Source organism: Euwallacea similis, chromosome 15 (genome assembly GCF_039881205.1).
Source record: "Euwallacea similis isolate ESF13 chromosome 15, ESF131.1, whole genome shotgun sequence".
NCBI classification, from domain to species: domain Eukaryota; kingdom Metazoa; phylum Arthropoda; class Insecta; order Coleoptera; family Curculionidae; genus Euwallacea; species Euwallacea similis.
Window position 1 is genome coordinate 1,973,318 of NC_089623.1, and position 24,872 is coordinate 1,998,189.

The 24,872-nt window shown below is 35.8% G+C and overlaps 3 protein-coding genes across 3 annotated transcripts in view; 1 reads left to right on the forward strand and 2 right to left on the reverse strand.

Moving 5' to 3' along the window:
* LOC136413692 (uncharacterized) overlaps positions 1-15,454 on the forward strand; it is a 56,204-nt gene extending 40,750 nt beyond the window's left edge. The window contains exons 11-24 of the mRNA XM_066397374.1: positions 459-673; positions 725-1,096; positions 4,908-5,148; positions 5,769-5,980; positions 6,168-6,288; positions 11,688-11,912; positions 11,964-12,162; positions 12,220-12,409; positions 12,465-12,685; positions 12,781-12,951; positions 13,001-13,263; positions 13,321-13,489; positions 13,660-13,859; positions 13,920-15,454. Of these exons, the coding sequence (XP_066253471.1) occupies positions 459-673; positions 725-1,096; positions 4,908-5,148; positions 5,769-5,980; positions 6,168-6,288; positions 11,688-11,912; positions 11,964-12,162; positions 12,220-12,409; positions 12,465-12,685; positions 12,781-12,951; positions 13,001-13,263; positions 13,321-13,489; positions 13,660-13,859; positions 13,920-14,020 (2,900 nt within the window). The 3' untranslated portion in view covers positions 14,021-15,454. The remainder of the gene's footprint in view (positions 1-458; positions 674-724; positions 1,097-4,907; positions 5,149-5,768; positions 5,981-6,167; positions 6,289-11,687; positions 11,913-11,963; positions 12,163-12,219; positions 12,410-12,464; positions 12,686-12,780; positions 12,952-13,000; positions 13,264-13,320; positions 13,490-13,659; positions 13,860-13,919) is intronic.
* On the reverse strand, positions 15,448-18,259 carry LOC136413829 (uncharacterized). Its single transcript, XM_066397560.1, has 2 exons — positions 17,810-18,259; positions 15,448-15,862 (listed from the first exon to the last, which is right to left on the reverse strand). Exons 1-2 carry the CDS (start codon positions 18,167-18,169, stop codon positions 15,794-15,796), a joined length of 429 nt encoding a protein of 142 aa, XP_066253657.1. The 5' UTR covers positions 18,170-18,259; the 3' UTR covers positions 15,448-15,793.
* Positions 18,260-19,887: 1,628 nt separating this feature from the next.
* Positions 19,888-21,297, reverse strand: LOC136413729 (uncharacterized). Its single transcript, XM_066397426.1, has 4 exons — positions 21,201-21,297; positions 20,403-20,465; positions 20,078-20,341; positions 19,888-20,010 (listed from the first exon to the last, which is right to left on the reverse strand). Exons 1-4 carry the CDS (start codon positions 21,204-21,206, stop codon positions 19,939-19,941), a joined length of 405 nt encoding a protein of 134 aa, XP_066253523.1. The 5' UTR covers positions 21,207-21,297; the 3' UTR covers positions 19,888-19,938.
* Between the last annotated feature and the right edge of the window lie 3,575 nt (positions 21,298-24,872).

Below are 24,872 nucleotides of genomic sequence, written 5' to 3' on the forward strand. Positions count from 1 at the left end.
AATAGTTCATGGTATCTCAAAAACCAATGGTCCAGTAAAAATGCCGATTATTCCAGTAGAAAGATAGACAAAAAGTGTTCTAATAACGTTTCATTATAGCTTTCTCCAAATAATGGTTTTCGAGTTTTTTCAGAAAAATGAAAATCAAAATTTTCGATTTTTATTGGATACTTCTGAAAGTATTCGAATTTTTTCAACTCGCAAATGGATTATTTTTTAACGCTAAAGTATGCAACTTTGCCTCCATTTAACTGATTTTGTATTTCGTTCCATTTCCGAGGTCTTCATATATAGACTCGAATTTATTACACCCTGTATACTTACCCTAGCGATTAAGAGCTGAAATATTGAGACCCTAGTTATGAGAGGCTATAAAAATATAGAATAAGAAAATAAGAGGAATGTTCCTAAAACCTGAACATAAAAACTGGTTATTTATAAATCTTATTTCCTTGCAGATGGCCCACACTCTCAGAACTATATTTTGGATACTTTGAGGTTTACGAAGCCTCACCAGCAAGCGCAAAAGGAACTCGAGCAAAATGATCGTTTGGTTACTTCAAGCCAGGGTTCTCCCATTAGTGGAATCTTGAAGGGAGGAAGATTGTGGAAGCAGCAAAGCCAACAGAGCGTGGAAGTTTCCAATCTTAAAACAGTAGATGCGAATCTACTTGTAAGATGTTTATTTAAATTTTAAGATTCATTCTAATAGTTGATCTTTTAGTCTTCCGATTCCATGACCTCAGACGAGGAAAGCATTAACAGGCGCTCGGTCAGATTCATCGAAAGTGGAGAAAATGGGAAGAGGGACATTTGTGACGGGGCCCCGGAGAGTTCGCCTGAAGAAGAAATTCATGGTCGCAATGTCCAGAAAGAGGTCAGCAATGAAGTTCAGCTATTAAGCAACAAACAAGAGGTGTTTAGTGGTAATTCGCCGGAGGCTCCAGAGATGACTTTGACTTTCAAACTGGGAAATCATGTGCTGATTTCTAATAACAGTTTGAAACCGAATTCGGCGGTTAGGCAGCTGTTTCCTTGCACCAAGAGCTTAGCAGCGGCCCAAGGGGTGCAGGAGGAGGAAAATAATTCTCAGCAGGTATAGAATCTGTGGGAAATTATTTATTTCCCACAGATTATTAATTAATAATTATATTTATAAAGCTTGATCATTAAAAGAGAACCAAGTAGGCGTTAAAATATCAGAGTTAGTTGTGTCTTGAACAAATTAATCAGTTAATAAATACAGTGACTCACAGCTTAAATGATGCAGTCGATATTAAGAAAAACTAACTTGTCTCAGGGGCCCAATACTTATTTTGAAAAAACGACATAATAAAATTGAATTAATATGAGTTTTAAGAGCATATAATTTTATATTATACGCTTTTAAATTATATTTAATTTATATTTTATTTAATTAATATTTTCCTTAGATGTGCCACATTTAAGAAACAGAATTTTTTTAATGAAATTATGTCCGATTTTAATGTCATAATATAAGGCGCAATAATATAGGATGCAAATCGCAAAATTACAAAATTAACAAGCGCAATAAACTTTTCTAAATTAATAAGGCACTGTTAATACTTGCTCGGTCCTCCTTTGTTATTAATGACTGTCTGCAGGCGTCTAGACATTGATTCCATCAACTTTCTTGTGTCTTCTGAGGTAATGATGTTCCAAGCTTCGGTAATTTTAATTCATTTTTGTTAGATGTTCGGTCATTATGCATTTTATTTGTTATTGTCAACCACAAGTTTTCAATTACATTTAAATATGATGAGTGAACTGGTATTTTAATGATATTTGGGCAGTTATAAAGCAACCATCGTTATCGAGATAAAAACGATAATTATTGTTAATTTCTAATTTTTAAGAATTTGGCGCAAGACGTTGTCTTAATATATTAAAATACATTTATTGGTTCACGTCCTTTAATAAAATGCAAGTTATGAGGATAATCCCAGAAATATCCTACATAACACTTAAAGGAAAAAAATGGGCAATATTACATTGTTTCTCAACATAGTTTCCTTTGAGATTGACACGCTTTTCCCAGCGATATTGTGACTTCTATACCCTGTTTATAGTAAGAAGCTTCGAATATTTCAAAATAGACGTCAACCTCAGACTCCATCTCTTCATTATCGGCAAATCCCTTTCCCCCCTGCTATTTTTTCTAGTTTCGAAATAAGAAATAATCTCAAGAGGCTAAATCTGGCGAATAGGGAGGGTAAGGAGAAAGTTCGAAACTAAATTGATTGATTTTGGACATCGCGATGACGGAAGTGTTGATTGGTGCGTTGTCTTGATGAAATAAGATTTTCTTTTTCGCCAAATGCGGTAGCTTTTTCCTAATTTCTTTACTCAAATATTGCAATAAATTTGTATAATGTCCTCCATTTATTGTTTTTTTTATGTATATAGTCAATAAATATTATCCCACGTGCATCTCAAAAAACTGACACCATCACCCTTCCTGCAAATGGAACGGTTTTCGCCTTCTTTGGCGCCGATTCTCCCTTTTGACTCCATTGTTTTGACTGCTCTTTCGTCTTAGATGTGAAATGATGGACCCATGTTTCATCCATGGTTATAAATCGACGCAAAAGCTCGGCTGCGAAACTTTGCCAAACACTCCGTTGAAACATCCTTACGGCGCTGTATTTGTTCAATCGTGAGTAATCGCGACATCCATCTTGCGCACAGCTTTCTCATATCCAATTGTTCAGTCAAAATACAATATACAGTATTTTTTAAAATGTCTATCATGTCTGCCAACTCGCGCAATTTTAGCCGACGGTCTTCAAGTACGGTTTTATGGGTTTTGACCACAATTTCTGGAGTGGTCACCTCATTGGGTCGACTACTGCGGAGTTCGTCTTGACACCTCATACGACCGCGTTTAAACTCTGCCACCCAATATTTTACAGTTGTTGACAAAGGACCAGATTCTCCCAGAGTAGAATCTAACTCTGCTTAATATTGGATGGACTGAGACTTTCCAAATGAAAGTTTCGAATCACGTATCGATGACCAACTTTTTTCATGTTTACAAAATCTCTAAAAGCGCTCACTAAAAACGGCTCCAAAATAAACATAAATCAACGTAGGACCCTTAAACTTTAAACATAAGTTTTTTAAGGTTAGGTCTTTGTAATATAGGCAAAATTTTAACAAAAAATCGCCATCTATATGTCAGGTCGGGTACTTTTGGGACTATCCTCGTACCTACTTCTGCAGACGGCATACACTACACCCCCGCAACATCAGTCCACCTTCACTGTGCTTCACCGTGCTTCATCGCAGCTTTAAAATTTTTCAAGTGCAGCTCTTTGTTAGACTTCTTCCACACGGCTATTTTTCCATCCGCCCCAAGCAAATTGATTTTAGTTTTATCAGCAAATATTACTGAATTTCAGAAGTTTAAATCTTTACTAACGTGCTCTGTGGCGAACTCCAACGGTGCTCTTCTATTTCTTTGGCCAATGAATCATTTTTTTCGGGCAGTTCGACCGTCTGTCATTTTTTCTCAAAATGCGTCGAATTGTTTCCCAGTTGCATCTTTTTCCAAATCGTTTTTTCACCTTGACAAAATTTTGGACAACTTTGTTTAGGATTATTGATTATTTTTCGTACAATTCATCGTTCTTCGCGTTTCGTGAATATTTCATTTAGGGCCACCCGGGGCTCATTTGCAATTCTATTTTGATAACGCTCAATGATGTGCTGAATAGTTGATGGACGTCCATTTCCCATTTTGGATACGTCCATTGGCTGTGCCCATTTCTGCAGCAGATGAGAATTAGAGTTCACGTTTGACGACTCATTCTTATGTAATTTCATTCAACTGATTGAACCATTGCTTTGAAATGTCAAACTAAGTCAAAAACAATTGCTAAATCAATGCCAGCTTGGCAAATTAAAATTGACAGGTTTTGCGCAGTTCTTTCTTAACTGCGTCATTTAAGCTGTGACATTAAATCGCACGTAAAATTCAGTAAATATTTTTGTTATTTAAGAGCGGCATAATTTAGCGAAATATTTGCTTATACACTTTCAGAACACGCATATTAATTTAATCTCAGTTTTTTTTTCAAAATAAATGTTGTGCCTCGGAGGCAAACTAGTTTTTTCTAATGCGGACTGCGCAATTTAAGCTGTGAGCCACTGAGCGTTGTTAGCAGTATGGTAAGTGGTACGGTAAATAGCAAACGGCTTAATGACCGTCCTTCACTTACGATTCAGAGAGTTGGGGTTAATAAAATGATAATTTTCTCTGTGCTCTTCAATTCGCGTCCCTTCGATCATTTCTCTCAGCTTGCGTTTAGAGAAGTTGAATTTAAGCCTGCATTTTGCTGCACCATGGAAAATTCCTGCTAAAACGTACTGGTGGAGATATTCTTGCGCATAAAATTTGCAATTTATTTTCCTCTTCACACCATAAAAACCTCAACTATTCACACAAAAATCTCTCCCTTTCTATCCCCTGCTCTCGAACCATTAAACGAATTCTCATCTGCACCTCAATTTTGAATTTCCTCTCCCGTGAACGTATAGGCGATCATTTGTCATTCCAAACTAAACTTTAAACATTCATGCAAAAATATCTTCTCGCTCTAAAATCGTCCCATTCATTCATTTATAATGCGGAGATATGAAGCTTTAAAGCTACCTGTTCCATAACGTTATTGATTCTTTCCGCGCTGCCGTTTGCTCTGCCAGAATAAATCTCCTCGCAATTAGACTACTTAAAAATTCCCGGGAATAATTCAACTTTCCACAAACTCCCATTGAAGTTAAGCATATTTACAGACAGGTCGAAGACTTTGATAATTTGATTTAGAGGTAAATTTTAATAACGCTTTAGGCATTTATTTCACCTCTGAAACATTTTTTTTCCCCAGTATTTGGTAACTGCAGAATCTCTGAGGGCATTTGAAGAAGCGAAACGTTCAAAGTTGCCACAAATTATCCAGAGTGGAGAGACTGATGAAACGATTAAAAGGGCCATTGAGCGTAATACATTGCGAAGGTCTTTAATCCGCTATGAACCGAAGAGCAAGAAGCTGCCGTATAGGAGTGATAATTCTCTAGTCGAAAGAATAAAGCAGCTCACCTGTGATGTTGATAATTCCGCTAACACCGGTAAGTTTTAATTCTCGTTTTTGCTCCCATTTACAGCGTCTGATTAATGTTTTTAGGTGGTAAAAAGTAGGGCATAAAAGTTTACTCTAATGCCACTTTTTAATCATAATACACAAGAAGTTTTGGTGCTTAATAGTTTTTCAGTGCCATTAATTATCGTTATAATTTCCTTGGATTTAAGTGCATTTCTGAGAGAATGCCGCTTTATTTCGGTTTGTTTTTTGGAAGTATTATCTCTGTAGCTCGCACAGAGCACCTGCTGCTCTCACGGTAATTATTATTCCGCCTCGCAAGTGAAAAAATTTCATTCAAGACATGAAGATTTGCTTTAAACAAATTGGACGTAGTTTGAACCTTTCAAGTGACCCATGTATATGCATTATTTCCGCCAGAAGATATTTTTTAATATTCATAAGAGTGGGCATGACGGTATATGAGTAAACATCGTACGGTATAGCTCAGCCGTGTAAAATTTTCAGTTAGAAATCTTCAGTGCTGAAGCAATCGTGATTTCGCTCTAACGTTACGATACCTGCATACGTTGTAATGAGCTATTTTCGGCGTTAAAAGTGGATTATTCACACTAAGACTTTGTTCCAATTATCGGGGATTCTTTGCAGAAAAAGCGCACCCACAGTCTTCCATTGAAACCAACGATTCTTCCGAAGACGTGCCAGATAACAGGTCAAGTCCCCCAGGGGAGGAATCCAGGAATTCTCCAGATGTCAACACCCTCAATGCCAATAAAGCAGCCGACAAGAGCTTCTCCCCGTCCTCATCCAGCACCGCTTCTTCGAATAGTTCTGTCTCCATCAATCAGAATTATCAGCAGGTATGTAGGACTTTTGTGACGTGGGTATTTCAGTTGTAAGTATATTCAATTATTAAAAAAGAACTGCTGCTTGCAATCAGCTTTGAATAAATCAAAAGTATCTCTCCCCACGCTTGTCTCTTTACGTTTATGCAAAAACTTGTTAAAGCTGTAGAAAACGAGTGTGGAAACTTATTTGATTTTTCAGCCGAGGAAGTTGTCAGCCACAGGGGAACAACTGCTGCTGCAAATGGATACTAGAAGATTAGAAAATATCCCGGATATTCAAAACAATTTCCGAAGGGATGTTAAACCTCTGCCTGATATAGGTGAGTGACTTCTTTAGCACAGTTTAATGCGTAAAGTTAACTCCAACAGATTTATCCTTTCTAGTTTCCAGAATTTAAAAGAGAGAACCGTGTCAAAATCCCCATTTATATATGTAGCAATAGAATCATTCTCCTATTTAAATAGGTTCATATATCCGAAAAGATATACGGTGTCCCGTGAAAGAAAATCGAGTTCTTGCGATGCAAAGAGATTAATTTTAAAACTATTCAAAAAGATCATTCTCACGTTTTTATATTTCTCGAACCTTAAGAGATACATGTATTAGGCTTTTCGTGGGTAAATTAACCATAATGAGCAGGAAAATTAAGAGATGGTATAATGCGCGTCGCTTCCTAGAGGGTATCCCAAAAGTAATGGGACGCAATTCATTCATCATTTTCGGACAGAAATTCATTTTACCACATATTTTACCATTAGTTTTGTTAAATAGTAGTGTAACATTAACATCTCGATTAACATGGTACACTCTATAGAAGAAAGAATGAAAATTGTTTTAGTGTATGGTGCGAATAAGCAATCCCCTTGGCACACTGCTGGGATTTTCAACGAAAAACATATCCTCACAAAAATATTTTTCATGTCTAAGTGAAGCAACTTCTAGAAAAATTTAAAACGAAATCAAATGAAAGTATCGAATGAGGTTGCCGCAATTGAAGCGTAGAGGCAATTTTTGGCTGAACGAATTACATCAATTAGAGAAGTATCTCGACAAACTGGAATTTCAACTGGTTCTATTGCAAAAGCCACAAAAATACACAAGTTCCACCCGTACAATGTGCCAATTTATTAAATACTGATTGAGGATGATCCCGATGGCAGAATTGATTTTTGTGAAAGCATAACAGTCCTGATTACCACTACTCCAAATCTCATTAAAAATATGTTTTTCTGATGAATGCATACTTTACTTAAATGATTTTGTTAACAAGCAGAATTGTCAATATTGGTGCGAAGGGGAGGCCATATTCAATGGCTTCAAAACGTTAATATATGGACTGGAAATTGGGAGATACTGTAATTAAGCCATTATTCATCGATGGTAACCTTGATAGTGAAGTATACCTCAATATGTTACAAAACTCAATTGATTATCTTGTAATACAGGCCATAGCAACGCAAGTAAATTACAATAGCGATTATCTATTGTTCGAAAATATTTTGCACTTTCAACAAGACGGGGCACCGCCACATTATGTTATGCCGGTGCGACAATGGCTTGATGGCCGATTTCCAGGTAGATGGATTTGCAGAAGAGGGGCGATTGAATGGCCTCCAGGGTCTCCTAATTTAACGCCCCTTGATTTTTTCCTTTGAGGTCATCTTAAATCAGTGTTTATAAATCAGATCTTGAAGATATTGATCAACTAAAAAATTGCATAACCGCAGAATATCGGGTAATTACTAGAGACACTTTTCAAAACGTCCAATAGGGCCTCGAAAGCAAATTGTATTTATGCTTAGCATAAAATGTGAATCATTTTGAACATCTAGTGACTTAAATGTGGTAAAATTACAAGCCTAAAAATGTTATTCCTATATGTTTGCTACGGGTAAATTGATGTTTTTCGCCTCATTGATAAGTAACATTAAATTTCTTTTGTTTTTCCATAATTTTTCGAAAACGCTTTGACAAATCGAGGTTTTTAATGCACCGATATTTTATACTTTTAATTACCATTAATATGAGGTGCAGCTTGATGGGGGAGAGGTGCCATTTAAATTTTTCAAGTGAGGGTAGTAGGATGGCTAGGGGTGACCATTAAGTTTATGCAGATAGTGTGCAAAGTGTCCCCCCTCGCGACCTGGAAGACCTCTTTACTCAGTACTTTCATATGTATTTCCGCTTTTACGATATTTGAGGTAGTAAGTTTTCAAAACACTGTAGATAGGTGTGTGGTAAAGTATAGTGAGGAATTATCCCTTCAATGCGTGAGTTCTTGTGCTTTTATCAGTAATATACAAAGTGTTCCACAGAAAACAAATTAAGTTTCTAGGATTTAAATAGAATCATATAACTGTTTAAATGGAATACTAACCAGAGGTTTTCGTCCATCACACTGTCTTTCACGAATTACTCTAATTATTTAATAATTATTATTATGATAGATCCAACTATAAGGGTAATCCATCTATAAGAGTAATTTCCTGCCAAAGTAAGAAACTTGCCGAAAGTTTCAATTACATTCTAAAATTTCTAACTTGCAAATCTAACGATGTAGAAACATTACTCTCTGGGGGTTCACTGGTCTGGTCACGTAATTGCCCAAATAAAGTCTCAAAGCTTTAAAAGTGCGACTTCCAATTAACTGTCTATAGCAGTTATTTTTGGGGAAAATAAGTGCTCAAATGCGGTCTTAAACTGTGAAAAATGGAGATTAAATCAGACATTTTTATGGAAATTCTGAACAGAAATGTCCGTCCATCACAATTACAAAACATTCATATTTAATTTTCCTACCAATTGTGAAATTTTATAACGTTAAAACAGGGCTGTCCCCGACAGTCCTTTTGTGCCATATATTACATAATAAGTTTAGTGGCTATATGCATATGCTTAAAGAGTAGCAAATTCAGAAAATAGCATAATAGGCAGGGCATTCTATACGAAAAATTTGTGTTTTAGCGAAGATTCATATTCGATACTAAAACATCCTTTGGTATGATTCGTTTGGCCATCAGTTTAAAAAAATATCTTTGGAACGAAAAATCATGGAAAAATAAACCGCTAATCCGGCTATTTTCATTCATACCACATCTACGCGCCCTGATGTTATCTTAACAGCCCCTTTTCGAGCAATATAGGGTTATCAGTGTCCCGTGGATATTTGAGGGAATAAATCCAGCGTGATCGTGATCGCCATGACCTTAGCTTGGAACAATAAACCCTTTTATGTGAAGGGTGGAGAAGACTTATGAGTTGGCAATATTGCAAGAAGGCCCCCATAAAAAATGAGTTACCCTTAAAGGAGCCTAGTTACCGCAGCGGAATTTTCCTCTCTGCAGTAAAGTCATTACTTTAATACAGCGAACTTGATGGTATAGAATTTCATCGTACAATTACCCATAAAATTGGATTTTCTGTAACTGCCTTGACAGTATTTCGCAGAGATCTCGAGGAGTATACAGGTATCACCTGTTCAAGTAGGAATATAAGAATTGTGCAAGTGGGAGAGGGATCGCATAAGTTTCAATATGCCTCCGATAAAGACCAACGAAGTGGGCGGAGTCAGTCCATCCGGCGTCTCCACTTCGATATTTACATAGATTAGTATTGATTTCGCTGCCAATATCAGAGCAAAAAGCACCAATGTAAATAAATGAAAAAAACGAAAACACAACTCCTCGCGTTAAAATCGAAATTCCTCACATACTTTACCTGCACCGGTCAATTTGTTTATTTTCCGACATCGTTTTAAACGCTAAACGAATCGTTCCGTTCCGTCTATCAATTAACCTCGAGTCTGCAGCCAGTGCCGCTGGCTTGGACCCACCAAAAGATCATAAGCCAATATCAGTGTTAAGGTGTTCCTTTAATAAACCAAACCACGAAAACAACAATTTGGTTTACGAAAGCGAACTGTATTAATTTTCACTTATTTCAATAATGACAAAAAATGGGCCTAAGTACGAATCGGGAGTTTGCTCAGTTGGGTGGATTATAAACTAAGTTTACGTTCACATGATTAGAGCGAGTACTGGTCAAAAAGAGCAAAACTACTTCGCTCATCCCTTAAGTACTAAACTTGAGGAGTTCCAAGCAGGGGCGCACCACTACCAGGAGCCCTTGCGGTTATGACTGCGCCTAACGTTATAAATCGGTGCCGTCCAGTGAATACCTATACAAGTCACTTTTATTAGAATATTGCAGATCGCAGCAATAGTCCAATTTAGAAAGCTTCTATTGACAAGTAGCGTATTTCCCAACCATAAAGGACCCTGCGATATAACCTGATAGGTACGGTGCTCTGACACCCAGATGGAATCCTCTAAATAAATATCGATATACATGGGCATAACTTAGGAGATGGAAGTACGAATAAATTAACTAACCAAACTACCCAGAAAACGATAACTTAAAGTCCTTAACAATCAGCGAATTCAGATCATCATATTTATCAGTGACGTACCTAAGTTATGCTATAATGGGGAAATGTGCAATAATTTATAAATAAGTAAAAGTTCGAAATGATGAGAGATTTGGCAACTGGATATGGACTGACTCCGCCCACTTCAACTGCTACCCTTGCAACGCACTTCGTTGCTCTTTGTCGAAGGCACATGATAACTTATGCGGTTCTTCTCCCCCTCACGCCATTCTTATGTTACGACTTGAACTGGTGATACCCATATAAATCTGTTAGCTTTATAAATAGCGTGAAACCATTATTTATACCTACCTACGCCCGACAATTTTTTTAACACGGTGATCTTTCACAGCTAATTATTGGAGAGCAATTTTCTGGTAATAATGAATCGACACAGTTTTTCATCTTCAGAAAAGATCCATCGAACGTTCAGGGGTGCTATAGCCGGTCGTCCATTAGTTGCGTGTTTTTCAAGACATATCGATTGGCACCCGAGGATAATTTTATACATCGGACAAACAAGGTCTGGATTTGGGCGAAATGGAAAACGAGATGGAAAATCCGCCGAGACGTGTTTCTGTTTCAAAAAATTGCGAGATGGGAACGTTTTGTCTCGCACAACTCAATTTTCTCGAGCAACGATTCTCGGCCCAATTGGAAAACGATTTCCTTGTTTCGAATTATTTAGGCGATCTAATCCATTTTCAACCTACTTTGCCGATTGCTTCGTGCACTCAACTGCGAATTACTAATTATCACCCACTGAAGGAATACCATGCTTGCTTTGATATGAATTTTGTTAGACTAGCGTAGGCGGAAAAGCAGTCTCTCACTAATAACCATATTTAATTAATTTATTTTGTAAGAAAAGAGTAACTCTCATAAATTTTTACAGTAAAACTACAGTTTATACGCTATTAATAACTGAAGTAAGTCTGTCTAGATTCTTGCCAGGGCAGCTTAATTAACCATAACAGGACTCCCCTGGGGGAGCAGAGCCTGGAGTGGAGAAGGCCTCTTTCCTTGATGAATTCTCAGTGGATTAAATACTTATATTAAAAATGATTTTACCCGATGTCTCAGATGAAGTATAAAAGTTCAAATACGAGGTGAAAATAGTGAGAGGCGAATATTGTTAGATTCATTCTCCAGTTTTAATGATTTGCTCCGAATAGAGACAGTATGATGAAGTTCTATTTTTTAAAGAAAGAACATCACAAATAAGTTTTTATATTTTCCTATATTTCGTGTTATTCAATGAAAAGTAGATAAGTTTATTATTATAATCTTAGGCGGACCTCACAACCACGACCTCATGGAACCCACCCGCGCTTCTAACCTACCTCCAGATCTCAGCCACTGTATTGTTTCGAACAAGATGAGCTCTTCTTCCAACACAAGTGAATCCAGACGACAGTTTCTCTCTTCTACTCTTGCACCATTAACCGCCTGTGTCACCATGGGAATGGCTCACAATGATGACTACTACTATCACTTAACCACTAATGGTCACCCAGGTAGTTCATCTACCGAACCTTTGATTTTCTCATCAAAAACTTCCATTTCAGGAGATCGTATATCAGTCGCCAGTTCTGGTACTGAGTATAGCCTGGAGGATATTGATGAAGGGTTGAAGACTGAAGATGACGAGCAAAAGAGGATCGCCCCTGATGTATTAGCAGGAACTCCTTCAGCTTCTGAGTCTGGGGATGAGTTGGCCATGTTTGTTCAGCAGGATGCAGGAAGAATTGAGAGGATTAAAAAGAAGTTTGTATTTCACCCTATTTTGCATTAAACAGTGTTTTATTTTGTGGGTTTGCTCAGATATCAGCCTGCAGAGCAACAACAGCAAGTGAAAGACAGCAAAGCCAATGACGAAGACGACGAAAATGACGATTATGGTTTCAACAGAAGACCCAGCGTTCGAGGCATTAAACCTAGGTTCAGTACCACCACGGAGATTTTGCAGCAGATTCAAAATCAATTGCAACCACCACCCCCACCATCGGCGAAAGTACGTCTCTTGCATATGGTGACCATATCAATTTATTTTTTATTTGTCTTTTCAGGTTGCTTGGCCATATTATTCAGAAAGCGGTCTCACGGACAATAAGCAACAGCAAAAGAACATAAACACCCCCTCAAGCAACTATCATTACATCACCGTAGGAGGTGAAGAGGTAAAAACACGAGGATATCCACCACAATACCGACCTACATCTTTGCAAGAAGAGAGCGTGTATCAGAATTGTGCAACTCAGAGGTGCGTTTCCAGGGACGTATATCACAGGTTAGTGACTTTAAAATGTAACCTTCAGTTAGTCCGTCACACGTCAAAAATGACATTTATGACATGAAAAACAATCGACAACCCAAAATTTTAAGGGTTGGAAATTCAAACGTCTATTCATCGGTGATCCGGATGGGCAACGACTACTACCAATCTTTACCGTTAAACCGACAAAGAAATGGCAGACCTCAATCGCCTCCCCCTACGGACATGTCAAAACAATACCACCAAACGATGGTGTACATTCCCTACAACCACATCGAAGGGTATACTGTTCAATTCCCATCAAAACCCATCTATAATGAAATTTCTTAGCTACCAACCTGTGCAGTATTATCACCATGCGGGCACTAGCGATTACGCCACTAGGGTGTCCAGTCACAACCAAATTAACAAGAGGTATGCCGAGCCCATTTATCAATCTCGGGTTCATCATCAAGCGGAGGATCATCATTATAATCCAAATGCGGTTCCTCCGGTGCCCCCCAAGACGATGAATCGGGTGTCGTATCCGAATGGGCAACCTCCTCCTCCTCCTCACGTGATGGGAGGAAGTAGGAGTGAGTCACCTCTTCCAGGTAATGATAGAGAGTGCGGCGTGGGACTGGTTTTTAATTTCACTAAGGGAATTTTAGGGCAGTTTTCGACGGCAAGATCGACGCAAACGCCTGGGCACACCATGTCGACATGTGGGTATTATCCTCCCAGCACGAGGTATCGTCCAGTGGTGGGGCCTGTGTGGCAGGGAGAGGGGAATTATGCGACTAAAATGAACAGGCATAGTTTTCCAAGTGCAGTGCCAAGGTGAGATATTTTTTAAACTTTAAAACGTCCTGAAGTCCCCAGTTGTGGCTTCAATCTGAAATTTTTCGACATTTAGCAAGGAAAGTTTTTCGTTTTGAGAAATAGGGTTTTGTGGGGAGAACGAGAAGAGTTAAATCTTGAAAAATTATAGATTTCCTTGTATTTCCTAGGTATCCTCCAGCTGACAGCATCTCCCTAACGGACAGCGACAGTCAGCATAGTGGATCACTACCCAATGGGTACAGACAGTCGGACATATCCTTGTACGCAACCCCCAAAGACTCAATTCCTAACTCGCCCACCAAACCTCGTTTCATTGAAAGAGGGGTTCCAGAGGGGGCTGCCAGTGTTTCACCCCAAGATGTCTCTGGTAAGTCTTTCATCTTTTCATATCCCATAATCTTGCTTAACTCTATGAAATTCCATTCAGGTGTAAGCCAAAGCTCTAATAGCACCATGACGTCTCCTACTTCACCTCAAAATCCAGTGCCAACCAATCAAAAAGCCATGTTTTACGCGATGAACGTTTAAACAAAATCAATATCGTGAGGTAAAAGGCTGTTTTCGTCATAAATCAAAATGACGCGCACATTGGGAAAAACCACAAGTCAAAGATACGTTTAATAACAAAACTCGGCCGAAATTCCACCTGGCAATGGCGAGCCGTAAGGATTCTCTACATCCAAAAACATAATTTTTTTGCTTTGTGTTTTGGAAGTTTCTGGGACGTTGCAATTGTTAAGGGCACATTAAGCATTCGACTTGAGCCAAACAAATGCCCCTATGTTCCTTAAAGGCATTATAGAAATAAATCCATATTGTTTCCTGTAGGTTATAATAACCAGTGAATAAGGGCAGAAAAGTCACTTCAAAAGTGACTTTAAATAATTATTATATTTAACACACAAAAAAAGAATACTTGTATATGTGTGCTTGTTATTTAAAATCTGTAATTGTTGTTATACTTGTAACGTTATGAAAAATAGAGTTTTTTCATTTAAGTTTTTACCTGATTGTATATAGTAATTAATATTTTGCCAGGTCAAATGTAAATTCCTTTTTAAGTGGGTTTATCTCATGGTTCAATTTTTGCGTTTACTTTAAGTGATATACCAAATATGTAGCGCCAAAAATCATTTTGGTGCGTTCTCCATAGTTTTGGCTGCCTTGGCAGTTTCTTGGGAAAAAATCTCACATGTTTTATAAAATAAATAAGAAAAAAAGACAAAATGTGTTAGACTAGAAGTTGTTGCCAAAAAAAAAGGAGATTCCAGATACCAAAGTATTATTAGTAGATAAGTGTTATTGACCAAATACTAAACTTTACTACACACTTAATTATCGTAATTACTTAAAGGCAGTGATGTACTTACGTATTTTTCTGACTAATTGTGGATCTGATTTTTAGTTTAGGTGAACTAATTGCCATTACGTTTCACGCTGCGTAATGACGATTCATATTAAATGAAAAACAGATTGTGATTAAGAAGTGACAAAGTTGCTTTAGTTGTTACTAAAAAGGTATTATCAGTAGGAAGAAAGAACTGTGTTAAAGTATTTATTTAAATAAAAAGTAGGAGAGTGCGACTCTGTATCAGGAGAATATCTATTTATTTATTGATGCATTAAAAAAAGTGAGAATTTATAGATAAAACGGTCTAAATGTTATGTATTAGACTCATGTGTACTAGACTTATATGTTGTTGCTCATAGTCGTCTTTAACCGATTTACGAAGGCATATTGATGTTACAGGAATTTACAATCCAAGACATTAATTTGTTCTTTGGTAAATTGAAGAAGGGCGTTTTCCTGAAAAATTGGAATTGTTTTTTTAATTAAATTATTAGATCGATTTTTATGTTGTTTAGAATTTCTATCATATTTTATACTGTTTAGCAGAAATTAACTATTAATGAAACTAAATATTAAGAACCTTTAAGACATTAAAAATTGATTGTATACTGCGTCATAGTTTTTTCTTCTTTCCAACTGCTGTTTTTGATACTCGCTTTAAGTCAATACAGGGTTTTTATTAAGCACTTGTACAAACGTTAAGGAGGTGAATCTTTGACTAATTTTAAGACAAAAAAGTTCGTATGAACATGGGTCCCTGTCGGTTTGGTTCTTGAGATACAGGGCTTAAAAAATTTTTTTTCGTTCGATATTTTGATTATATTTATTTATTATTTGATTATATTAATCAGGAAGTTTGTGCAAGTATTTAATAAACACTGTATAGTCTGAAACGACACATCATCATAGTTAAAACTCAATGGATTGATCCTCCTCAGATCCAATAAAGACTAAATTGCTGATTGATAAGTATAGAATGTTGCAGCTGTATACAGCAGTGCCAGGGCAAACGTGCAATTCTGAAAAAGAAGTCGAGTAAGTCGAAATAAAATTAGAAACTTTTTTGTAGTAGTTCGTTGGAAAAATTGTTTTCTAACTTTTCATCCGCAACTGCGGTGGGCATTATCGAAAATTTATTTAGTTTACCACAAAATTGTCATGTTCATGACACGGATACGTGCGGATATCTATGCAACTCTCATAAAGCATACGAGCTCTATTCTGGAATTTTAACCGTTTTTACAGTTACATTAAGCTTGATTAGCGTTTCACTCAATAAACTTTATTTAACAATCGAATTACAACGACTCAAATCAATTTTAAATAATTTCTGATTTAAAAATCAAGTAGCATTCAAAAGTTTCATAGGTACATGAAATTAATTTTTAACGACACTTTTCTAGGTTTTAAGTCATTTTCAAATCTTTCGTGTTATGCCTCTGCAAGGTACAGTATCGTACAAAATTAGGTCAACTTTTATATTAAAAAAAATATTTAAATCGGTAATGATAATGCCAATCAATATTTATTATATACATGTAAATAGTGTTATTACAAAGCACTTTAAAACTCAATTATCAGTTTAGAATTGATGAAATAATAACTCTTCAGCAAAGAAAATATGATATAATTATTTTATGGTTTAAAATTAATATTTAGTCCAATATCCCTTATTCTTAAGAACTCCTTCACACTTATTTCGTATGGAAGCTATAAAGTTTTCAATTGTTGGAGCATCAACGGAGTTCCAAGCGTTTTCAATTTCTTGAAATAGAATATCGGGGTTAGTAGCATTCTTAGTATGATTCTTTTTCTCAACAATCTCCCAAAGATGTTCAATTAGGTTTAGGCCCGGAGAGTGGGTTGGCCATTTCAAAACTTAAATTTTCTTGTCGGAGAACGAAGTTATAATCGTTTTAAATTAACTCTCAATCTCAAGTCTATAACAACCAAAATGAATATATATTTTAGGTATCAGTAGTTCAAGTCGGAATATAGGAATTATTCAAGTGGGAGAAGAACCGCATAAGTTTTAATATGCCTCCGACAAAGACCAACGAAGTACGTCGCGAGACTCACAGTTGAAGTGGGCGAAGTCAGTCCAGATCCAGTTGCTAGATTTCTCATCATTTCAGAATTTTTACTGATATAAGATCTAGTGGCTGATTTTTACTTATTAATAATTTATTGTATATTTCCTCATTATAGCATAACTTTAATTATAGTATTATAGTATTAGAGTTAACAATAAAATAAAGACAGGCAATCTGACAGAGCCAGGGGATGAAACACTGTTGAATCAGGTTACTGCTACGACTGCTACTAGATGTCCCTAGTGTTGGGGAATCCCATTTTGGTCTGGGATTCCAGGAACTAAGAAGGAAAGGCAAGAGCAGAAAAATGGGCGAGATATAGAAAGGCAGAGGCGCAGTCGAGTAGAAGTAAATTCGTTAGTTTGCTTTTGTATATTTTGATAATACATTAACATTTCTCAACCATAGAAATTATTCATAATGTTATTTCGACAAGTATAATATTAAATAGATTTAGATCTTTTCGAGCCAAACTTTCAAATGTTTGGGGGTACTTAGATTTTTTTACAGAATTTCCGTTTCGTTTTTATATTCTAACTATGCATTTATTTATTAGCGTTCGATTACTGGTTTTATATACTTCTGTTAGGTAGGTTTTCATTCATTTCCCATTCCCATTCATTTAAAGAATAAAAAATTTAAGTTAAGCAAAAACAGTTCGTTTTTTATCTATAGGTTTTTTCAATATCTCAGTTAATAGCTTTTGGCAGTTAGACCCTTTAGAATTTACACTCTTCAATTGAAAATACGCTTTTAAAAGTTGCTCTCATTTTGTCTGATACTGTAGGTACTATTCATAAAATTTTCTGAAGACAAATATCAACCGCAGTTGTGGATGAAATCCCCAGAAAATATTAACTAACTAAGACTTACTTGCTCTATGGTATGCATTCTACCTCGGTTTAGCACGAAAAGAAGAACTGTAATATTCATCAAGATTCCCACTAGAATCAATTTCATTAGCTTTACCATTGTTTTAGAGCAGGTTTGATAAAATTCAGTATAGCACAAGAACCAACTTGCAAGCACCATGAAAAGGCCTAGGTGGCTCAGAATGAACAATGATTGTAAGGTTATTTGAGGTCTGCTAGGTTTCTTCTTGGATTTTCCCATCATGAAATACAAATAACGAAGGATGTTCCAGGGATTGGAAACCCACTGGTTTAATTGGTAGTTTTTCCAGTAAAATGAATTAAAATCTCGGGTATGATGAAAATCATTTAAATGTACCATGTACGTTATAGGATTTTTAAAAAATTATCTTGATATTTCACTACACTAATACCACACTAAAGCTTATTTGGAAAATTCATGGATATTCACATTAATTTATGTTTGTTATCTGTAAATATGTAAGCACATCTAAGTGAGTAGAAATATCTTATCGGAATGGGAGCGTTATCATATTTGGTAGTTACTGATATAATATTTAGTATGTAACCGCACACATTGCTTATTATTTTTATTTTCTTTGCAAATTTAGAAATCTTGATTTTTTTCGAGAGAAGACATTTTTCTTAACCTTCCAAAAGGTCCTAAGACCATGATATACCAATTGTTCCACAAAATCAGGAAGATAGGTTTGACTTCTATTGAAAATTTTGTATTCACCTTTTTGTCAAGTTCCTACTACATTGTCTTTCTGCGAAACACCTTGTAAATTTCATAGATAATACAGAACACTTTGGACATAAATAGAAAATTAAGTCAGTGGCGTAGCTGGTCCTTAACACCATTTGTGAATTTTCTAAAAAATCGTGAACATATGTTTGCTTTTTATTGGAATTTTAATCTTCAAATTTTTTGTCAAATGCTGCAGTATCTTTCCATGAATAACCATGTAAATTTTAGGGAATATACAATACGTTCGAAGGTATTACATAAATCGGAAATAAAATTAATGGCGCAGCTAGTTTCTTAAGACCATTTTTCAAAAAATCATGAAAATTGGTTATTTATTGAAATTTCTATATCCGAATTCAAGGGACCAAAAATTAATTGAAGAAACAAAATACGAGGTACATCTCAGAAGTAATGAGAATAAACATTTTTAAAATTTTTTTAATTGAAAATATCTAGTATTTGATATTGTTCTTTTTAAAGGATATTCCTTTGGAATGCACACCACAATTACAACAATTCTGCACGTCTTATTGCGTTAGACTATTTAGAACCTGCGTGACTCCTTGGATGTTTTTTATTGTCCAATGATGGTTTTTCAACTTTCTTTTAATCCTTGGAAAAAAATCACATGGAGCCATATCTGGACTGAAAAGGGTGATTTCTTTCCAGCACTGATTTCTAAGTGTTAAAACGAATACCAAACGCGACGTTGCCATATCCTTGCGAACGTAACCAAAACACATATTTAAATAATTAAACTGCACATAAAACAAAACAAAAATGTTGTCATCTTGAGTCGTAAGACATATTTAAATTTTTCGGGTGTATGTTTATAGAGATTGTCATTATTATTAAGCCATTATCAAGACGATCGTCTCTGAAACATACGAGAACAGTTCGAAGGGTGCGAATGAATGAAATCTGAAAGTGCTGTTCATCCGGGATGATTTCGTATCTATCAAATTATGACATCCGTTTTAGAAACAAGCGACGAACGCAGCGTTGCCATTTCCGGGTTAACTCTAATGTCTACGCTATCATGGATGCAGGGTTATAATAATGCCGGTAATATTAATAGCCATAAATTATAAATTCCAACCATCTACAGAAAGTACACAAAAATAATTTACGACTTAGAAATATGAAAATAATTTATAACTTTAATATTAAAGAAACCGGTATATTCCTGCAATGTATGTCTTAATAAGATGTTTGCATTGTAGGTACTTAATAATCGGCAACGATCGATCTATCCATTTATCCTGAGACTCTAACTAAACTTTTTCATATACTTATATTAAGTCATGCTTTAACCCAAAATAAAGAAAAAACTTAAAATAAATATATTAAACAACACAATACAATGATGAAAATGGTAATTAAAACCCGTAGGATTTATAGCTTATCCCAGCGTCTATGAAGTAAAGTAGAGATCCGATCAATCCAAATACCTAAGGAAATAAGGCACAAGTGACTTAAACGTATAATTGATTATTTCACAGATATTTCATCACTTACCCCTCCCGCTGTGTGACATTTAGTATAATATTTAGAAATCACTATCGGGGACACAATGATCAGGAATATGAACAAAGCACCGAGGAGCACAAAGTTATACCTCAGTGCTTTTAGGTTTGACGAGGCTGAGGTACTTGAGCAGTAGATGAATATTATTCCGGATATAATTATTCCTATGCAGGTAGCAGCCAAAAAGGCGTTGATTAGGTCATTCGTCCAAAGAGATCCTGCTAATACAAGAATGACACCCAAAAGGCATGATATCTGTTAAAAATTATAGTTGTTTTAGAATTTTTGTTACCTAGATGATTTATGATAAACTTACGATTTCCGCCAGTTTCAATAAGCCTAATACCGAGGTGGCGTGACCGGAGCCAAATATAACAGTCTGGAAGCAAAATTTTAATAATTATAAAAATGCTATAATTTTCCATTATTTCTGTATATCGAGCAAACATTTATTTTCATTGCTTATTTTGAAGGATAAAAGGCACTATTCCCATGAATCTCGTTTTTAATTCGGATCACAATCCCATGAACAAATCTAGCCGCTTGACTATATAGCATTAAATAACAAAATTTCTGTAAGAGTTTATGTTTGGTTGCCTGCATTAGGAGTTACAGCGTGACATTTTCGCTTTTATTGGGTGAGTTTACACAGTCTTTAAGGCGTAGGTAAGGTATAAATCACAAATTTAAAAAGTTTTAAAAGAGTGTCTATTCGCTCGGGTTTAGATTCAAGTTCTCATTAATTCATGACTGCACCTATTATTGTTTCACGTTTCTAGTCGGTAAACAACTTATCACAGTATGTTCTAGAATTTCTTGGATTCAACTTATTTTTATATTTTATCATTTATACAAAATCTGAGAAATAAATTCGTTATGATATCGAAGGTTCAATAATCGAATTGTTTCAAATAATTTATTAATTTAACTGAATTTCATTACAGCTTTTAGTCTCTAATTGGAGTATTTTATTGTAAGCATTCCTGTAAGTTATCTTTTGTATGTGTATACGTGGATGAGATCGGCACTATTTCTTCATAAATCCGCAAATATACGCGTGTAAACGTGGAATGTACTGACAGCATAGATAAATGAAAAATACTGCACTTCTTACCCCCATTTTTTCGATTTGTTTTATTTGAGCCAAACTAGAACTTTTCTCACACGACTAAAACGACTAACAGATATCTTTATTGTCATACCTTTATTTGTATCACCTATCATTTATTAATGGACATTAATCTTATCAGATGTGTCATAAACTCATTCAACAGCAATTTGCGGAATAGAATTATCAAGAGAATTTTGATGTCACCGTGCCCAGATATTTGTTTCACTATAGTCACTGTGGTTTAAACAATACTGTGATAAATCAGTATTTTTGAAGAAACTTATTACAAATAAATTAATCACCATATTTATACAAGTGTAACCAGATCAAGTCGAGACATAGGAATTCTGCAAGTGGGAGAAGGATCGCATAAGTTTTAATATGCCTCCGACAAAGACAAAGGAACAGCGTGAGAGGCTAGCGGCTGAAGTGGATGGAGTCAGTTTAGTGTTTTGCCAAATCTCTCGCTGTTCCAGAATTTTTACTGATATACTACGTACGTAAGTTCTAGTGATGACTTAAATTACTTCCGAATTTTTGTTTGTTTATAAATAATTGTACATTTCCTTATTATAGTATACATTAGTTAGGTCATTAACGAATGTGATGATCTGAATTCGTTGATATTCGTTTGTGATCTTTTGGTGGGTCCAAGGCTGAGCTGTCAACCCTGGTTGTAATGTTGAGACAAAATAGAATGACGTTGGAAAGTAAATAAATTGATCAGCGCAAGGAATTTCGGTTCTAACCCGCAGAGTTATTGTGTTTTCCTTTTTTTTTTCATTTATACATTGGTGCTTTTTGCTCTGATATTGGCAGCGAAATCGATACTTATCTAAACATCGAAGTGGAGACGCCGGGCGGACTGACTCCGCCCATTTCGTTGGTCTTTGTCGGAGGCATATTGAAATTTATGCGGTCCTTCTCCCACTTGCGCAATTCCTATGTTCCGACTTGAACTAGTGATACCTGTATAAGAACTACATAAAATAGGATATTTATGGTACTGAATCAATTAAATTCAACACCAATCTGATTTATTTACCCATTTAAGCATTACAATGAACATTTTGATTTTGTGACTACGGCACTACATGATCTTATTCTAAGCGTTTATTGTCTTTGAAAATACAGAACTATGTGAATAAGAAACAATAATTGACGGTTATATTTTAGGCTTAAAAAGCTACGCAAATTGACAACTGTTATGAATGTGTTAATAATGAGAATTTCTTTACATTACTTTGTTCTATTCTTAAAATCAGGTTTTTCACTATTAAGCAACAATTATAACACAAAATCGTAATACTATACTGACTGAATTTCAACCAGTCAAAAATTGTGCCAACTTGTCACAAATAACATGCCTCCAGTGTTTCAACTCCTAATTGAGTTTTTTATGATCATCCTGTAGATGTACAAAATATCCCTATCGAATGCTTAACTACTTATACTATATACATAATTTATTCATAGGATAGCTAGTATTACATGTCTGTGTTGGGAATCAGTCCGTGGAACCATATTAAGCACTTGTTCTGTTTTTAAATGTTCTTCTTTTTGCTTCAAACCGCTTGGAAATGGTTAATGGATTGGGGCGGATGTCCTCTTCAAAGCTCTAAATTTTCTCTCTTGCATTAATCAACACTGGCCGATTTAAAATAGTCACTTTGAAATTCGACTGCTTTTTCCAAACTGCCCACCCAGCTTTCGCCTAATTGCTCTACATCTACATACATACAGGGTGTCAGAAATAAGTATATTAATTTAAACCAGTCAGAGGACTCGTTAAGAGCAACATTTTTTCTTTGTACCATTTTTATGGAAAACTGTTTTTTTTTTTAATTTTTACGTTTCCGTTCTTAAAATTCATGACCCGAAAATGATTCTTGTTGTTGAGTTAAAACTATTTTCCAAAACAAAAAGAGCCAGAGATGGAACCGCTGTTACTCGTATCTTCGTCAACATATCATGTTTGTTTTGTATCTCGGTCGATTATTGTTTACGTTCGGTGTTTCAACAAACGAAGCAAATCAAATTGTTTTCCAAAAATTTACCATTTTTTCATTTTCAAAACTACCCTATTTTTCCATTTCCGGGTTATTGCCCATATTTTTGGAAAACTGTGTATGACTGTGGCTAGGAAGCTCACATGGAAGAACAGTTGCGTAAAACCTCTTTTACATGCAGTCCTTTTCGTTTTGTCCTACGTTACCTGCACGGGATTTTAAGGCAAATTAGGCATAACTTTAACCAAACCTCGTGACCTCAAAACATGCATGCCTCAAGGAACTGCACTTTCGTTACTCCTGTACTTACTACACATAAGAATGTAAGTGGACCCTCTTAGCTCATCAGAAACTAAATAAAAATCTGTTATTTGACCATCTCTAGTATATGGTGCAACAGTGTGGCTCACAGCCCTCAACACTCAAAAACGAAACCTCCAAGGTCTTCGAAACCTCATTTTGAGAGGCATATCATCAGCCAACTGTTATAGCAGAATTCGCGACTTGACCCAAAACTGAATATATTTCTAAATATGTCTGATTATTTTTATAAATTCTGTAAACTCGAGGATCCAACCTTACAACGTATCTAGCTCCTGTTAGTGTTAACTCTCAACACAGAGTCGTACTCAGACCACTACACAAGCCCGTCAATATTTACTTTAAAGATCTCGTACCAGCTTAGCAGGCACAGAATATAAATCTAGAAAGTTTGCCAATGTACCCATATCGATCCAATAACTATATTGTCAAACATTTTTATTATGTGTCTAGCTACCTGACCCCTTTGAGTAGTTTTTCGGAAAGTTTTCCCTGCACTATCCTACCACAAGCATTCAAGAACTCTCAGTATTAATCGCTTCCCAACGGAAATTCCTTAAATTTTTGATTCGGGTAAAGCAGTCAGGCAACAGAAGCATTTTCTTCTACTTTAATTGCTTCCTTTATGATGTTGCATGATCACATCCATGGCTTCCAATTGTAGTTAACCATAGCACCAAGAATCTTTTTCGTACCCCAGCCAATTTTGCATGCACGTGCGTATAATGTTGTTAATCCATTTTTGAACCCAATTGACAGTAAAGATTTTGATTAGTTTATTGATTAATTGATTGCACTATCTACAGGACATTCTGGGTTGTGGTTGTAATTTCAATGTTAATTGTGTTTTAAGTCGGATATGTTGCTAATTACACATAGCATGTATAGGTCGTCCAGTACAAAAACCAATGTACGTCATAAATGACGTAATTTCATTGCCAACTTTCAGGTTCAAAAAACGAAAAGTTTTCAACGAGGAATTCTTGTCAAGGTAAACAGTAATTATGTGGACAAACTGCGACTAGTACGTATATCCAAAGATAATTATCCATTCACGTTTAGTAAATATTTAAACTTAACATTAACGTAAATAATGGAAATAACAATGTTGACAACATGGCGCGGTGTTGCCAAGTTTCTTACATATTTGTCCGTTTTGACACTGCGCCTTTTTCATTCCGCCATTTTATTTTATTGTGACAGTTGCGTTTACTTAAATACCGTCCAATTTTTCGCCGTATTCTGTCAAAGTTTCCATTTTACTGGTGATTTCTTTACCACAAACTGTTCTTTCAAGAAAACAGGGTGGTGTGAATATATTCCACGTTATTATCACTGTTTTTCG

Bases quoted from the DNA above. Each gene is read 5' to 3' on its own strand.
- LOC136413829 (XM_066397560.1), bottom strand. From the start codon at position 18,169: ATGGTACATTTAAATGATTTTCATCATACCCGAGATTTTAATTCATTT. The intron at 15,863-17,809 runs GTAAGTCTTAGT...CTTCTTTTTCAG, and splicing joins GAATGCATACCATAGAGCAA to AATTGCACGTTTGCCCTGGC.
- LOC136413729 (XM_066397426.1), bottom strand. The intron at 20,342-20,402 runs GTAAGTTTATCA...AATTTTTAACAG, and splicing joins TATTGAAACTGGCGGAAATC to ATATCATGCCTTTTGGGTGT. The intron at 20,011-20,077 runs GTAAGTGATGAA...TTATTTCCTTAG, and splicing joins AATGTCACACAGCGGGAGGG to GTATTTGGATTGATCGGATC.